Below are 15,550 nucleotides of genomic sequence, written 5' to 3' on the forward strand. Positions count from 1 at the left end.
TCCGCTCTGGGGAAAAATCCCGCGGGCCTCTAGATATTCCTCGCTGACATGTTGACATACCTACCGTACAGTAGAAACCGAAAACGCCACACTCATGTGCAACGCCCATCTTCACCCCTTTGGTGTTGATCAAACAGCAACCCAGTGATGCGACATCCCGCTCTTAAGTTGTCTAGAACATCCAGGCCCCTTTGCTTGGCTGAGGATACCCTACCTACCAACCCATCTGCTTAGACTTATTGTGGTTCTACAGTTTTAAATACGTTGCTTGCCGAGTTTCGCTGGTTGACGTCATGTTCTTGGGTGGGCTCCGCTTTCGCGGAACGTGAGATGGAGGACGCGCTTTTTGACTGGCGACTCGGGATTATGGGGCAAGTGGGTACTGCGTGGTCGGTTGCTTGGTGTGATGGTCCTTTATAGAAAGTGGTGGAACGTGTCATCTCGCTGGTCGTAGTAGTAGATGATGGTGTTGTGAAGTCTGGTTGTTGCCGAGCTCTTCGAACTGGTTTGGATGCCTTTTGATATGACCGGTCTCTGTTGAAGTGTAGCAAGATAGTCTTCAAGAATCACATAGCAATGTACAACATTACAACACATACACCACGCCTCAACACTTTCCAGCTCTCGTCAGTCAAAAGATTTTACACCTTCCATCAAAAGCCCCAGAGCGCAGTAATCTCGACCCAATTCCACGTTACTGACCATGAAACTGCAAGAACCCACTCCCCCCAATGAAGCATAATTTTCCAATGAAATTAACAAAGAGTCCGAAGCGGCCATGAGCTTCACCTCCAAGCATACTACAGAGATGATAGACCATCAAGGTCACGTCAGACAACAACAACATCCCCCATACTACATACTCCCCAAGTGCCACCGTAGACTATAATCTAAGGTTTCTTGGATTACGTTCGTGATGTAGAAGTGCTATAGAAGCGCTGCACCTCCGTGTCTGATCAGTCGGTGGACGTTTGTGCCGAACACGGAGGCGTTTAAACCCGATTCTCATCGTGTGGAATCAACCATATACGAATCTGATCGCATAGAATGATCCTCATCTATCTCATTGCGCGATTGAGGATTTCTGGGACTATCTCGTGTGTCTTTGCCTAGTGGGGGTAGGGGCGACACTGATAGGTGGGTGGTGGTAAGTTGGAAAGAGACACTCTTTGGGTGGGAGAGATGGGGTATGGATTGAGTGTGTTTGAGGGAACTGCGGGCTCAATGACTGCAGCCTTGTGAGAAGAGTGCTGTTGTTGTTGCAGAGGTGTGAAAACGTTTTTGTCGGACGAGAGGTTGTAGATGGACATTTTTGGATTGACTACTGTGCGGGAAAGACTGCAGAAGCGCTTTTGAAAGAGTCTCGAGTGTTGATACACAACGAGATATCAGCTCAGTGATGTTCGCGAGAGTGAGCGTGTGGACAACGCTCACACATTATGGAGCAGCGAGAGTGGACAAATTTGATTTCAACTGATTGCAGGGATGAATTCACAAGTTTTTGTTTATTATTACAAACACGAGTCGATAGAGCTGCCACGTAGGCAACTGAGCAGCGATTTGACTCGTTGCCAGCCCATAGCTGTTCAAACACCCTCATGAGTACGTCTTCCGGCAGATCATACATTTTCAACATGTCGTGACGCTCAGTAGTGAAAGTTGTCAGTTATCGAACGGAGGTGCTGGGGAGGAAGTCGCGATGCAATGTCGTTGCCCAATCGAGCCTAGTCTGTCTTCTACGTAGCACGAGCATTTGCCTGCGGCCTTGACAAACACCATCCTACGTCACCCACACGCTGAATCACAGCTCAGAGCCACAACAAGCACCTTACCCTTCTCGTTAAATATCCACGTGCTTCCCGATAAGCAGACCTCAACAACCTCTACCAACTCACAATGGCGGACGCATCCGCGCAACCGAAGCCGAGCAGCAGCGTCAAGCTGGTGCTGCTGGGAGAGGCAGCCGTTGGAAAGGTACAAAGAGACTGCAATCTGCGACGGCGAACGGACAGCTAACCCCCATTCTAGTCTTCACTCGTTATGCGCTTCGTCAACAACGACTTCCAGGAGAACAAGGAGCCCACGATAGGAGGTATGTGGCCAACCATCTACACGGAAGACGTCCAGTCGTCTTGCGCAACTCACACGCACATAACCATGCTGACTCATCGATGAAGCCGCGTTCCTCACGCAGAAGTGCAACCTGCCAACGAGGACGATCAAGTTCGAAATCTGGGACACAGCAGGCCAGGAACGCTTCGCCTCGCTCGCGCCCATGTACTACCGCAACGCCCAAGCCGCGCTCGTCGTCTACGACATCACCAAGCCCTCCTCCCTCACCAAAGCCCAGCACTGGGTCGCCGAACTGCACCGCCAAGCGTCCCTCGGGATCGTCATCGCGCTAGTAGGAAATAAGGCAGATCTGGCTGTATCAGGCGAAGACGAGGGCTCAGAGGATGCAGATGCAGCGCCCGCTGCCGAGGGCGAGGAGGATCCAGAGGACGAGGGTGCAGATGCCCGGAGAGTGCCTATCAAGGCCGCCAAGGCGTATGCGGACGAAGAAAGCCTGCTCTTCTTCGAGACCAGTGCAAAGACCGGGCAGAACGTCACAGAGGTCTTCACAGCAATTGCAAATGCTATCCCAGAGACCAGCTTGAAGGGCCCCCGCGGAGTCGGCGGACAGACGAATCTGGGCAGGCAAGAGGAGGCGCGCGTCAATTTGGGAAGCGCCCGGACAGAGGGTCCCAAGGAGGGCTGTGCGTGCTGAGATATTGGACTGAAATGAATGCAGTAATTAGTATGGTTGAATGGGTTCCTTTCTGAGCCGCTTTGCTCTTGGCGTTGACTATGGATAGTTGGTCTTTCTTATGACAGCAATATTACAATGAAGTTGCGTGTTGCACCGAAACTCGTCGTTCATGCACTGGCTCTTCGGTCAATCGAAATACAAGGAACCAGAGTGCAGCGAAATCATGCAACCGCTTGAGGACTACAACTAAGTTTAGTGTAGCGAATTTTGTTCATGAATTTAGAGCTAGTATACGCCTTGTGTGCACTTATAAACTTTCAATCGTGTAGGTCTGCGGCTTGTAGGAGCCACAAAGAATATAGCGCACTGAACGCTTTCACAGTTGACCGAGAGACTGGGACTACCTATTTTCCGTCGGGCTCGCCCTGTGGCTGCTAACGCTGCGCCTGACACGCAGCAGTATAGTCATCCTGCTCGAAATCGCATGTTGGCATTCGGTGCAAAACAATCACTATCCGTTGGCTATACAGGATATAATCTACACCTAACACCGCTGGGTATTAACACGCATACATACATACATACATACATACATACATACATACATACATACATACATACATACATACATACATACATACATACATACATACATACATACATACATACGCCTTCCTCATGGCTCTTCGAATAAGCTTGACCTGACAACGATATCAACAGATATAGTTACTGTTCAACTCGCATTGGACATTCAACGTCCCCCCACTATCAGATCTTACCAAGTACAACAAGAGCATGACAAAGCCTTACTTCTGCTATCCCTATAGTACGTAGTAAATGGGTAGTAGATGAGGTTCTATAGGTAGACGTTGTGTATATTTCATCTCAGACAAGCCCAGACAACGAACCACTACGCCACTCGGTTCACAGGAAACCTTCACTGTCGGCAATTGTCCGGACATCGTTTTCCCAAGCAAAACACCAAACACGTAGCCAGACTATGGACTCCGTGCTGTCCACCTAGCAATTCAACCATCCCTTCAGCCCTTCTCCTCAGTCCAGTATCGTTCCTGGACGTGACCTTGCGCCTGCAGCACTGGAACTGAATCTCGCCCCTTGTGTGCGTCCAGGGTCAATGGAGGGATACTAGCGTACGCTTTCACCACTTGAGAATAAGCTGGGGCGTTGTCTTCCTCGTGCTGTTGAGTGAGACAGTGAGGACGCAGTTGCAGGGTTGATCGCTACCTAGTCCGCCTGGTCTACGGATGAGGACGGTTACCTTGCTGCTGTTAAGAATGTTGGCGAAGAACCGGCGGACGTTTGTAGCTATTGCAGGACACTTGCTAGTAACCTTGAGGAAGTTCATAAAGTCGGTTCCTGGGCGATGGTGGCATGTCGCCTCGATCAAAGCGAACTATCTTCCCTTTCCATGAGTGAATCAAAGTCTTAGGCACCATGACGAGCGTTGGTTGAGCACACGAGAGATTGGATTCGGATAATGCTGCTATTCTGATGGGCTAGTAGTGTTTCAACTCAGCCGGGAGGATGATACCACAGCTTTTATGGAGAGGTAGTCTCAAGACAGGATATAGCATCAGCCCTCCTGGAAGAGAGACGGCATACGACAATTAGGTGTTGTCCAATTGGCTGGCTGGAGTGTGACGTCGCAGTCGACGCCGTTATCTTTTTTGCTGGTGGTGGCACTGCTTTTCCCTTCTCTTCACTTGGAACCACAGTACTTGGTATAACTGTAGCACTTCGAACGGAATCTCGACATTTTCGGAGCTAGCTTCGTCCTTGGAGCTGTATATAGCTATTGCTTCCAGCACTAATTAGTATAAACCTAAGTCACTTCGATGGAAGTCTTGTAGCTGAATAAATTGCACCTACCAACGCCTTTTGATGTCTTCCTCGTCTGAATTGGGCTTATTTTCGATACCTTCGCATCCTTCCCACGCATCGTCTTCAGCGTGCCATTCATCAGCACATCCTGTACGCTCGAGCGCCCACTGATCTGCGATGGTTGCTACGTTTTCAAAATTGTGCTCATCGTCCTAGAAGACGCCATGTCGGTCGTCAGGTTCGGGCTTCGCGATAGCTGTACGTCTCCACTCTTTCGAGTAAGGCGCTTTGAATAGGTGAACCTGGAGACTGGTGACTTGAGCGTGAGGTGGACGTTGGTGGTGGGGAAGCGATGTTGATAGAGTATGTGGTAACTAGATTAAAGAAGCTGTGGTGTATGGGAACGAGAGATCACAAGGGTCGCTTTGTGTCATGTACAAGCAGCAGTGAATGTAAACGGAGGAAAAGGTAAACAGAGGTGAAGGCGGCAAAGTCAGCTGTAACATTGTCTATCACACGTGCAAAAAGCCTTGACACCATTCTATCAACCCAGCCAAAACATCAAGATCACCAATCATCAAAGTCAAGACAGTGTAGGAATGGAAATAACCACTCCAATATGCTTGAACCACCCTGTCAGACGTTGGGAGTGGGCCGACACACCACCCGCACGGACCACATTCACCCACGCTAGCAAAAAAACGCCCATTCGGGCCACCAAAACCTGCACAGCACCCCAGCAAACGACGTAAAACTGCAAAAAGAATGAGAAGCCCGACGTGGGGCTCGAACCCACAACCTTGAGATTAAGAGTCTCACGCGCTACCGATTGTGCCAGCCGGGCTTGTTGTTGCTTGATGGAGGAGATGGGCATTTTTAATTATATATTCGCGAAACGCAAAAAAATTGACGACGACGAGGTAGCATATCCTGATTGGGGGAATTTTCTCTCAATCGGCTTATGGCATGTTTGTGGGAAAAGTATGCCGATGATGACCGGGTTGTGGGTGCTTGGTATTAGCGAACCGAATCTTGGAAGGGCTTTTTCGTCTTTGAACTACCTTGGTTGACTACTCGACGCTTAGATGGGAAATACGAACGGAGTTTGGGGTGACCGGTCGACATGTTTGTGAGTCTGTAGGTACCGTAGATAGCAATTTCGAATTGAGTGAAAATTCGTCAAATACCGGTAAATGATATTGCACACCATTACTCCCTAAGACCATCAAACATACTTGAGCACCGTTTCAATCATCGAGATTTTCCCATTCATTGTATATAGAAACACCAACCCATCTAGTTGAACACAACAGTCTTCGCGCCGTTCAAGAACACCCTCTTCTCGCTCCACCACTTGACCGCCGCAGCAAGCACCTGGCTCTCCACGTTGCTCCCCTCCTCGACCAACTCCTTCGGGCTGAGCGCATGGTCGACACGCGCAACACGCTGCTCGATAATCGGGCCCTCGTCCAAGTCCGCCGTGACAAAATGCGCCGTCGCACCGATAATCTTGACACCACGCTCATACGCCTGGTGATACGGCTTCGCGCCCTTGAACGACGGCAAGAAAGAGTGGTGGATATTGATAATCTTGCCCGACATCTCCGTGCACAGGCGCGGGGACAGGACCTGCATGTATCGCGCGAGCACGACGAGGTCGATGTTGTGCTGCTTGATGAGATCGAGAATCTGCGTCTCCTGCTGCGTTTTGGTGTCCTTTGTTACTGGCAGATGGTGGAATTCAATGCCGTATGATTTGGCGAGATCTGCAAACTCCGGGTGATTGGATACGATCACCGGGATGTCGATCTTCAACTGACCAGACTTCACGCGGAAGAGCAGGTCGTTGAGGCAGTGGCCGATTTTTGAGACCATGATCAGTACTTTGGGCTTTGCGTCCACACGTCGGATGTCGTATGTCATGCTCATTTCCTGGGCGAGTTTGGATAGCGAGTCCTGGAGTGTAGAGACATCGGGAGAGTGGCCAAAATGGACGCGCATGAAGAACATTTTCGATGCTGGGTCCGAGAATTGTTGCAAGTCCAGGACTGTGAGGTCTTGTTTCGCGAGGAGACCCGTGACGGCGTACACAATGCCAGCCTTGTCTGGGCAAGACAGCGTGAGGAAATGGTCATTGCCGGACATTTTTGCAGATTTTGAAGATTTCGAGAGTCCTTCAGCTGATCCGAGTTGTTGGAAATGAGGCCTGGACGTCGATATCAAGCGTCTGGTGATCGATGACTGTGGTGTTGAAAATTTGGGAAATGCGTTACCCCGGTTTCGGAAAGCTTCTGATGATGCTTTGAACTGCTGTCGGGCCGATATGGAGCGTGTTGATGTCTGAATCGATCGTCTGCAGATGTGCGCTGGGCGTAGGAACATGTCTTTGGGTAGAGATTGGGTGTAGCTACTCCAGGTCTCGATTTCTGGGGATTTGTCGCTGAATACTGACGGTAACGATTCCGAATGCCGAAATCGGGCCGTCCAATCAAAGACTAGTCGATTCGCTTATGCACGACATTCTTCATCGACTCAAGCCTCAACCACGGTTCATCCATCTGTAGATGTGAGTGTCGTGTATGTGTTTTCAGCCTTGGAAATTCTCGAGCCAGAACTTGTAGGAACGAATCAAACATCAGCAACCCCTTTAATGAAACCAGGACCAATATTTGGCTGCCTTCTGGAATGCCCTTCCAGAGCATTTGCCAATCATCAGCTCTTTGTTTGACATCGAAGATTTCTATACCCTCAAGGGTGGTAGTTTGGACATTGAATAGGTAACAATGCCTAAAATGTTGTCCTTGGCTACATATTTCGACTTCATGCACTCCTGCTCATGGAGACAACCACAACGACATGGGCAAAATCCAGGACCTTGAGGGTCGAGTATATTCCTGCAGGTCACGCAAGAACACAAAAATATCTACGTAATCGGATCATGTTTCGATTGATTGGCCTTGGTGGTTGGGTGAGCACGTCGACAACGGATGGGGCAGCACCACTTTCCACTGGTTTCATTGAGAACTAGACTGGACCTTAGGTAGGACGTGACGGTGAAAGTCTAAGAGCCTTGCGAAGGTTGACCGCCTCCCTTGTTTGTGTCGTAGGTAAAGGTGAGGCCGTTTCTCCTTTTCCCCGTTCGCTATATTGTTGCTGCTATCCTGCTCTTCTTCCTCTCTTGACATCGAAACTTTCAACTGTGTCACTCACTGCAGCGTTCATTGTCATTGAACAATGTTTACTCTCACACCGTCAGAAGGAAGTCTATCCAACGCCAAGTCAGAGGCAGCAACAGACAAAACACCTTACAAAGTCGAAACCAGCCAATATTCCCCAGTAACCCCCCCAGAAGACGAAACAGAAAACCCGCACCCACACCTCCCACCCCGACAAAAGTTCAAAGACCCATCATGGCACACACGCAACGCCGGGCAACGCATCCACCTTCTCGCACACTGGGAAGTCCTCGCTCATCCCACGCCCATCTCCTCCGCCCCCGGCTACGAATTCCTGTGCAGCTACACCTGGGCGCAAACAGCCGCAGGGAACCCAACGATCTACGTGCCCGGCCGGCCCCCGAAATGGACCCCTCCCGCGCTCCCCACCCAGCTAGAAAAGGACCACGGACACCAGTGGCGCGACCAACACGCCTACCGCACGCCAACCCACCAATTCGAGCCTGTGTTCCAAGCCCTGGCCGTCATGAACCCAAACGTCCGCTTCGACGATGTCGATGTCGTGGTGAATAGGAACTCGCTGCAGAAGCTCTTCGATTTTGCTACGTTTAAGCGCGGGACACAATTCCACGTTTCTCTTGATATGGTGCACAACACGCTGTTCATCGGGCGGCAGGAACGCAACGCGCGAACGGCGCCGAACAGCGGGTACGGACGGTCTTTCGAAGCGGCATTCACATCTGCAGACCCCAACCAACCCCTAGCAGACGGACACCACCGCGTGATAAAATACGCACTCGGCGGCTTGAACCTAGTTGTTAGAATGGAGGCGGATGCTTACTACCCCGACGCGCATACCCATGCCAACGACGAGGGGGAATTCTTCCTCAACACCCTGCACGTTAAGGGTACAAGCGGCATCCCCTCCTCACATAGCACAACAGTCATCCCCCTCGCCCTCCAATCCCGCACCCCACACGCCCACACCCTCGAGCTAAAAAGCAGCAGCACCCTCTCCGCCGCCATGCCGCAGATGTGGTTCGGCCGCACGCCGTACGTGTGTCTGGGCAAGCACCGGGGCGGACGCATCACTGCCGCAGATGTTGTGCATCTGCAACGCAGAGATTTCGCGGCGTGGGAGGAGAAGCATCAGCGTGGGTTGCGGCGGCTGGCGTGGTTGCTGGCCGATTTGAAGAGGGTTGTTACGGAGAAGGGGGGTGGGGCGGCGCTGTTGGTCGCGATTGAGAGGGGGGCGCCTGTGCAGGTTTTTGAGGCGAGGGGGGCGAAGGGGGCGCTTCCTGGGGGGGTTGTGGAGCGGTTTTGGGGGTGAGGTGGGTTGTTTTAGTGGCTTGTTGGACGCGGATATGAGGGGATATGCGATGTGGGTGTGGCTAAGATCAAGGCTTTTGGTGATATGTTTGTGGTGCCGTATGATTCATATTCTTTTCTATCTGCATTATCTTCAAGACAGGGAGGAGAGCACAAGAATCCTAGGGATAGGAAACAGTAAATAATGCACCAGGAAGGGAGAAAATCGGTGTTGCAAGACTCAAGTCTTTCATTTGAAGTCAAGATTGGGAACTACGATATTCGTTCGATGTCGGAGATATAACAAAGTAAATAGAGTACAAGTCATGGGAATGGTATGCGATTCAAATCGAAACGTATTGAGAAATAGAGAAACGGAACAAAATGAAACGAATAGAGAAATAAAAACAAGTAATGCTAAAACGCTAAATCCAAATAAAACTGATACACAGGAAACCATCCAACTAACGTTAATGCTGAATTCACACAAAACGATATAAGAGAACAATAAACAAAATGAAAAAAAAAACACAGACTACACAGCGCCCAGCGCTACAAGTCGACTCTTGACATCCATGGGCCTCATCGCGCGGTTAATCACCACGCTGGAAATACTCCCCATCCTCACTATACTGACATACCCGGGCGCAACCTCACTCGCTAGCACTTCCACACACTTCATCGCCTCGTCCTTCGAGATGGGGCTGCGGATCGAGGCCTGCAGCGACTGCAGTAGCGTAGTTGTGGAGAAGGAAATGCGTGCACCGGGCCTGCTTGCGCATAGCAGGGAGAGCACTCCAAGCACTTCTTCCGAGCGTTGGAGCGCTGCCTTGCGCTGGAGTTCGGCTGGAGATGGGGCCTTGGGGCCGCTGGCGGCGGCTTCTTGCTTTGCGAGGATGCGGTCGAGGAGGTTTGTTTTGCGGACAGCTGCGAATTCTGTAATCTTGGCTTGTGCGGGTTGAGTTTGAGACGTGGACTCGTTTTCCTTGCCGGGGGTTTGGCGTGTCTTTTTCTGGGCACGGCCTTGTTGCACACTCTCCTTGAATTCCCTAAGCCGCTTGCGTCCTTTTTCTTGAATGGGCGCGATTGCGGTCAGGGAGGCACAGGGTGTGATGTCGGCGAGGGGCAGCTGGGCGACGAACTTGGATATGGCGGTTTCGTCGAGAAAGGTCTCTAGGCGTGCTTGATTGACATCGACCTTCTTGGCGCGTCCACGTCCGCGCTTCGGTGTCGCGATCGGGCGTGTTGTAATCTTCTGCGCGACACTCCATTGCGACCACAAAGCGTCCAAGCCCTGTTTGAACATGTCCTGCAGCGCGCCTTCGTTCATCTGCGTCATCCCATCAAGCATTGGACTGCTGTCCTTGATCTCGATGCAGATCTTGCCGCGGCCATAGTCGGAGAGATAGTACGGGTTGTTCTCCCCCGAGGGACCGTGGTCGAGGACGCCCATAAGGAGACGCATGTCGTCGGTAGTAACTTTGCGCTGTCTCCAGACCAGTGTGACGGATTCAGTCAAGGCGCGGAGATCGGCGGGCGTCGAGGTGCCATTATGCGCGTAGTGCAGTGACAGCGCGGTGAGGAAGGACGAGTGCAGCGCCAGGAGGTTGACCAACTCGGCCGGGAGCTGCATGGGCGACATTGTGAGCCAGACAGAGCGATGTCGATGATACTGATAATAGTACAATGAATAGCGTCGTAAAATGGGGTAACCAATGCTGGAGAGGAATATTCGATGTGGGCGTGGAGTTGACGATGTTGACGAGGTAACGAGCGAACAGAGCAGTGTTTGATCCGTCGAGGGGTGGACAAAACAGGAAAGAACACCACGCGTAAATTGGCTTGGCGCGTCGCTCGTCGCGTTATGTCGTGTCTGCCAATCAGAGCGTGTGTATGGAGTGGGGCAAATCAATTCTCCCACATGCACCGACATGCGTATTGCAGATGATGCGTTCGGCCATTGCATTGATATGAGTTTTGAAGAGTGTTTTAATATTACTGGTTAGCATTCCATGCTTCTTCACAATTTTCTTTCATTGCCATCGTGCTAGAGTAGGTAAACAGTCAGACCACCGGCGTGTCGTCATTATACATCATCACTAACATGAACGAAAAACGGTAGTTTAAAGAGAGCAACTCGACTGGGAGTAGAGATTTATCATATCATATGTACAATCACACCCACGACCAAGTACACCAACTTGAACGTCGTCATATAATTCGTTGATGTTCGAGCCTGAGTATCCAATGCTAAACAGCAGATGCAATATCATCCGTAAAAGTCATGTCCTTTTCATACAGTTACCTATACATCCTCAACACCACGCTTACTTTCCACCGAACCACGAGCCAAACCAGCTCTTCGTCTTGGCCGCATCCTGGAGAACCTTCTGGTCGAACTTGTCCACCGCAGCGTTGAACTCATGCTTGCCCTGCTGGAAGTCCCTGGCAGCCTCGACCTTGGCGTCCTCGTACTTCTTCCGTGCGTCTGCGCTGTATGCGTCGAGCTTCACTTCGGCGTCCTTTGCTTGCGACTTTGCTTTCTCGGCCTGGTCGGAGTCAGTACAATGAAGCAGGAGAGCAGGTGATGAAGAATGAGTGACGTACGTATTGCTGAGCTGTTGCGCGTACTGTCTCGTAGCCCTCCTCGCCGGCCTTCTTGGCCTCGTGTTGTGCGCCGGGCATCTGGCCTCTCGCCTTTCGTGCGGCAGTTGCGGCATCGTCTATGACAGTTAGTGGGTGCGAGCAATGACCGATGAATGGATGACATACGCTCCATCTTCTTCTCTGCGAGCTTGGGGTCTCCTCCGGCGCTGTACAGGTAGTAGGCACCCGCACCGACGGCGGCGATACCGCCAAAGGTAGCTACTTGCTTTCCGGCCATTGTGATGGATGTGATGTGGTTGTTGGGAGAGATTGAGATTTACTTGATTGGGATGTTGGGAGCGAAAACTGTGTGACTACGAGTAAGGGGAGTGGAGGAAGAGATCTACGGCAGTACTTATGGGGAGGAGTCGTGATGCACAGCAAGGAATCGCATATGTGACGTAATATTCTAGCTCCAGCACGGCCCAGCGCCGCGGCTGTGGACATGAACCAGATCGGCAGACAATTTGGCGATGGCGCGCAGGCAGACATCTCGTTTATCCGACTCTCATACCACCTAGTCTCAGCGCCTTTGTTGGGCAATGTCTGTAGTTACTGACCTGCTGCACTGATTTTCTTCCTTGTCGTGGCTGCCTCTCGACGCGCGACGTCGCCCGTACCCCTATCGTGAATCACATTGACCTTGCTGAGCTTGCAGACCTCATGTATCTTCAATAGCAACGGCGTCACGCCTATACGTTCCTTCCTTCCCTAAGCCCCTACATTTACGACTATCTGCATCATGGCAGACCAACAGATCAACCTCGTCGACCACACAGACGACGACAACACATCTCAACCACAGGCTGAGCAAGAACAAGCGCCGCGCACAGCCGACTCGCACATCGACATCCTCTACGAGAACCAGCGCGGATGGTTCGTCTTCGGCATACCGCTCTTCTCGTCGAAAGCATTATGGAACTTCAGACTCGACCCCTCGCCGTGGCTGGACGCCAAGCTGAAACCCTCGCCCGTCAACATCACAAACGCGCAAGTACCCGACCCTAGTTGGGCATGGGACTGGAAGAGCTGGTATGTGGACATGAGCCTCGACGTCGACGAGGAGGGCTGGCAGTACAGTTTGCTGTTCAAGGGCTCTGCGTGGCACGGCAACCACCCCTGGTTTCATAGCTTCGTCAGGAGACGGCGCTGGTTGCGCAGGCGAATGAAGCGCAAGATGCCACCGAAAACGAAGGAGGGCGTACGAGAGAGATTGTTTGGGGAAGCTTTCAGCATTGGTCCGACGCTGGCGAGGACAAACACCGTTGGGCTTGCAAGTCTCCAGAACAGCAACAACGCCTCTATAGATGATGAGATCAGGGATGTTACGACACTGATGAGATGGCTTAAGAGGTCGGCCATTGATCGCGAGAAGATCAACATAGTCCACAAATTCATCGACGAGGGAGGGGACGAACTACACTACCTCGCCGAGCAGGTACGCGACTCACTCCTACATTTCATGCAAACCATACTGACCCCTACAGATTCCTGCTATCATGTCGATGTTGATATTTCAAAACTCGCGCCGCCAGCTTCTCTCCACAATCATGGACCGCTTCGAAGACGCAAAATCGCATCGCGAAGAGCACGAAAAGAGCGGAACACCCGAAGGCGACGCCGAATCGCGCAGGATCGATAACCTGCTCAAGTCGATCGAGGCGGCTGATGCAGAGTGCAAAAAGCTGGAGTTCTGGAGTGACATAAGAACGCTGGCACAAGAGGGCACGGCAGGCAACGCTACAGATCCGAACAGTGGGTGGGACGAGAAGTGGCAGGGTTTGGATGAGAGCGGGGCGAAACACCCTGAGGCTGGAGGGCGGAGTGAGGGAGTAAAGGTGGATGTGTAGATTGGGGATTGCTATTCTTGGAGTTTGGACATGAGACGAATTGGGCATCTTTACACGAAGGAGTTTGGCCTAAAACAACATGGCAGCGGGGAAGATCATCGATTCACAGGACCTATATAATCATAATCACACGCGCATTTACACCCTTTCATTCGCTCAATCTTTCGTCTGTTCGTCCCTTCTCATCTCAGCACGGCCCTCACCCTCATTGGTCCCCTCACATCCTCCAGTCTCTCCACATCAATCACCTCCCCCCTCTGTAAAACCTCAAGCTCTCCGTCTTCCCGCAACTGCCACACCACACTCCGAACATCATCCATAGTTTGTCGCCACTCTGACGCGTTGAGCACACCCAACTCTTGTGCTGAGAATGCGCGAGCGACTTCCGAGGGGCAGATTGTCTTGGGGTGTTGACGCGTGGAGGTGAGGCGGTGCAAGTGGTGGAGAACGACGTCTCTTTGTGGGGTAGTGAGAGCCATATCTCCGGATGTCTGTACATGCAAGGCTGGACAGAAGATATGGTCATGAACCTGCCACTGGTATCTGCTCGATACGCGAGGCCCGAGGATCGGGGACAGGGTTCATTACACAGAGCAAGGGATTGACGTCAGAGCGCCCAATCGGCGCGCAGCCAATGCGAAACTTCACAGCATCCGACGCAGACCGAGTGGTTGCATAAGTACGCTGCAGCTCACTGCAAAGGTGATTTCCGCGGGTTGAGTGAGGGGCTGTGTTTTGCCATGGCGCCGCTGAGACTGTGGTTACCCCACGTTGCCCGAAGGCGGGCTTGCTTATCACGCCAATTGCCATTGTCTATCCCATCCCGACGAGCTTGCTCAGACGGTTCCGCTCCTCCTCCTCCTTCTGCTTCCTCACCCTTTGCGCCAGCTTCATACAAGACAGCTCCTCCATCGCGATATTCTTCGTTTGAACCGCCCCGATCGTCTCCCACGCGTGCACCGCAGACGCACCGCAAGATGGCTAGCAAAGAGGGCACCGAGGTCGAGGTGCGCAAGTATCTCCAACAGAGCCATGACCGCATCTTCGAGAACAACAAGAAATGGGCAGAGGAGATGCACAAGAAGAAGCCCGAGTTCTTCAAGGACCTGAGTGCGGGCCAGAGTCCAGACTATCTGTGGATTGGTATGTCTATCCCTTCTCTCTTATCTCACATCTTACTTCCACACGACACAACCACCACCTCCCTACGGATATGTGCTGACAACACACGTGTACAGGCTGCTCCGACTCGCGCATCCCCGCCGAAGCCCTCACTGGCGTCGACCCCGGCGAGATGTTCATCCACCGCAACATCGCCAACCTGGTCAACAACATCGACTTGAACGTCATGTCCGTCGTTAACTACGCGGTCCGACATCTAAAAGTCAAGCACATCATCGTCTGCGGGCACTACGGCTGCGGCGGCGTCAAAGCCGCCATGACGCCCAAAGACATGGGGCTGCTGAACCCTTGGCTGCGAAACATCAGAGACGTGTACAGACTGCACCAGGACGAGCTAGACAAGTGCGAGGGCGAGACGAAGTACGACAGACTCGTTGAGCTGAATGTCTGGGAGCAGTGCAGGAACGTTATCAAGACTGCGGCTGTGCAGCAGAGCTACAAGGAGAATGAGTTTCCGATTGTGCATGGCTGGGTGTTTGGGTTCAATGATGGGCTGCTGAAGGATCTGAAATTTGATCACGAGGGGCAGTTGGCCGAGATTCAGAAGATCTACAATCTTGCTGAGTTTTCGAGTGGGGAGTATTGAGTAGGATGGTGTATTGCAGAGTAGAGCCAAGTAGAGTAGAGTAGAGCGGGAGGCGTTTCACAGTAGAGAGCTGTGCGCTTGCATTTGTTCAGTGTATTTAGTCGATATAGATGGAACTAGCACTTCGTTGCCCGTACCACTCCAGACCTCAGATACTCATACATGATGCGCCATCCCCAATCCGGCAATCCGCTCTCATCCTCCACCCCAT

General features: G+C 51.9%; 9 protein-coding genes and 1 non-coding gene across 10 annotated transcripts; 4 read left to right on the forward strand and 6 right to left on the reverse strand.

Moving 5' to 3' along the window:
• Positions 1-1,057: 1,057 nt before the first annotated feature.
• P153DRAFT_369919 (uncharacterized protein) lies at positions 1,058-1,487 on the reverse strand. The gene has a single exon (XM_033668889.1). It carries the CDS (start codon positions 1,308-1,310, stop codon positions 1,110-1,112), a length of 201 nt encoding a protein of 66 aa, XP_033520319.1. The 5' UTR covers positions 1,311-1,487; the 3' UTR covers positions 1,058-1,109.
• Positions 1,488-1,617: 130 nt separating this feature from the next.
• On the forward strand, positions 1,618-3,086 carry P153DRAFT_369920 (ras-domain-containing protein). Its single transcript, XM_033668890.1, has 3 exons — positions 1,618-1,974; positions 2,029-2,092; positions 2,178-3,086. The coding sequence occupies exons 1-3, from the start codon at positions 1,897-1,899 to the stop codon at positions 2,765-2,767; spliced, it is 732 nt and encodes a 243-aa protein (XP_033520320.1). The 5' UTR covers positions 1,618-1,896; the 3' UTR covers positions 2,768-3,086.
• Positions 3,087-5,362: 2,276 nt separating this feature from the next.
• On the reverse strand, positions 5,363-5,435 carry P153DRAFT_t106. Its single transcript has one exon. It is a non-coding gene; the product is annotated as a tRNA-Lys (tRNA).
• Positions 5,436-5,709: 274 nt separating this feature from the next.
• Positions 5,710-6,944, reverse strand: P153DRAFT_369922 (formyltetrahydrofolate deformylase hydrolase). The gene has a single exon (XM_033668891.1). The coding sequence runs from the start codon at positions 6,734-6,736 to the stop codon at positions 5,888-5,890; it is 849 nt and encodes a 282-aa protein (XP_033520321.1). The 5' UTR covers positions 6,737-6,944; the 3' UTR covers positions 5,710-5,887.
• A 1,061-nt stretch (positions 6,945-8,005) lies between these two features.
• P153DRAFT_258559 (uncharacterized protein) lies at positions 8,006-9,091 on the forward strand (the record flags this gene model as incomplete). Its single annotated transcript, XM_033662801.1, has 1 exon — positions 8,006-9,091. A coding segment is annotated over one exon (1,086 nt), but the record flags the coding sequence as incomplete, so codon positions are not given.
• A 70-nt stretch (positions 9,092-9,161) lies between these two features.
• Positions 9,162-10,859, reverse strand: P153DRAFT_369923 (uncharacterized protein). The gene has a single exon (XM_033668892.1). It carries the CDS (start codon positions 10,715-10,717, stop codon positions 9,611-9,613), a length of 1,107 nt encoding a protein of 368 aa, XP_033520323.1. The 5' UTR covers positions 10,718-10,859; the 3' UTR covers positions 9,162-9,610.
• A 359-nt stretch (positions 10,860-11,218) lies between these two features.
• Positions 11,219-12,012, reverse strand: P153DRAFT_425690 (uncharacterized protein). Its single transcript, XM_033672557.1, has 3 exons — positions 11,848-12,012; positions 11,683-11,798; positions 11,219-11,624 (listed from the first exon to the last, which is right to left on the reverse strand). The coding sequence occupies exons 1-3, from the start codon at positions 11,957-11,959 to the stop codon at positions 11,403-11,405; spliced, it is 450 nt and encodes a 149-aa protein (XP_033520324.1). The 5' UTR covers positions 11,960-12,012; the 3' UTR covers positions 11,219-11,402.
• Positions 12,013-12,185: 173 nt separating this feature from the next.
• Positions 12,186-13,676, forward strand: P153DRAFT_324325 (uncharacterized protein). Its single transcript, XM_033665238.1, has 2 exons — positions 12,186-13,159; positions 13,209-13,676. Exons 1-2 carry the CDS (start codon positions 12,464-12,466, stop codon positions 13,569-13,571), a joined length of 1,059 nt encoding a protein of 352 aa, XP_033520325.1. The 5' UTR covers positions 12,186-12,463; the 3' UTR covers positions 13,572-13,676.
• A 77-nt stretch (positions 13,677-13,753) lies between these two features.
• Positions 13,754-14,050, reverse strand: P153DRAFT_299573 (uncharacterized protein; the record flags this gene model as incomplete). Its single annotated transcript, XM_033664285.1, has 1 exon — positions 13,754-14,050. One exon carries the CDS (start codon positions 14,048-14,050, stop codon positions 13,754-13,756), a length of 297 nt encoding a protein of 98 aa, XP_033520326.1.
• Positions 14,051-14,548: 498 nt separating this feature from the next.
• P153DRAFT_298886 (carbonic anhydrase 2) lies at positions 14,549-15,339 on the forward strand (the record flags this gene model as incomplete). Its single annotated transcript, XM_033664241.1, has 2 exons — positions 14,549-14,714; positions 14,810-15,339. 2 exons carry the CDS (start codon positions 14,549-14,551, stop codon positions 15,337-15,339), a joined length of 696 nt encoding a protein of 231 aa, XP_033520327.1.
• Positions 15,340-15,550: the final 211 nt, after the last annotated feature.

The sequence above is a fragment of the Dothidotthia symphoricarpi genome, assembly GCF_010015815.1.
Source record: "Dothidotthia symphoricarpi CBS 119687 unplaced genomic scaffold P153scaffold_19, whole genome shotgun sequence".
NCBI classification, from domain to species: Eukaryota; Fungi; Ascomycota; class Dothideomycetes; order Pleosporales; family Dothidotthiaceae; genus Dothidotthia; species Dothidotthia symphoricarpi.

What these genes read in the sequence shown, in the direction of transcription:
- P153DRAFT_369919 (XM_033668889.1), bottom strand. Translation starts at nt 1,310, where the DNA reads ATGTCCATCTACAACCTCTCGTCCGACAAAAACGTTTTCACACCTCTG.
- P153DRAFT_369920 (XM_033668890.1), top strand. Translation starts at nt 1,897, where the DNA reads ATGGCGGACGCATCCGCGCAACCGAAGCCGAGCAGCAGCGTCAAGCTG. An exon ending in GAGAGGCAGCCGTTGGAAAG is followed by an intron (nt 1,975 to 2,028) that starts GTACAAAGAGAC and finishes CCCCCATTCTAG; the next exon opens with TCTTCACTCGTTATGCGCTT. An exon ending in CAAGGAGCCCACGATAGGAG is followed by an intron (nt 2,093 to 2,177) that starts GTATGTGGCCAA and finishes TCATCGATGAAG; the next exon opens with CCGCGTTCCTCACGCAGAAG.
- P153DRAFT_369922 (XM_033668891.1), bottom strand. Translation starts at nt 6,736, where the DNA reads ATGTCCGGCAATGACCATTTCCTCACGCTGTCTTGCCCAGACAAGGCT.
- P153DRAFT_369923 (XM_033668892.1), bottom strand. Translation starts at nt 10,717, where the DNA reads ATGTCGCCCATGCAGCTCCCGGCCGAGTTGGTCAACCTCCTGGCGCTG.
- P153DRAFT_425690 (XM_033672557.1), bottom strand. Translation starts at nt 11,959, where the DNA reads ATGGCCGGAAAGCAAGTAGCTACCTTTGGCGGTATCGCCGCCGTCGGT. An exon ending in CGCAGAGAAGAAGATGGAGC is followed by an intron (nt 11,799 to 11,847) that starts GTATGTCATCCA and finishes TAACTGTCATAG; the next exon opens with ACGATGCCGCAACTGCCGCA. An exon ending in GCGCAACAGCTCAGCAATAC is followed by an intron (nt 11,625 to 11,682) that starts GTACGTCACTCA and finishes GACTCCGACCAG; the next exon opens with GCCGAGAAAGCAAAGTCGCA.
- P153DRAFT_324325 (XM_033665238.1), top strand. Translation starts at nt 12,464, where the DNA reads ATGGCAGACCAACAGATCAACCTCGTCGACCACACAGACGACGACAAC. An exon ending in TACACTACCTCGCCGAGCAG is followed by an intron (nt 13,160 to 13,208) that starts GTACGCGACTCA and finishes TGACCCCTACAG; the next exon opens with ATTCCTGCTATCATGTCGAT.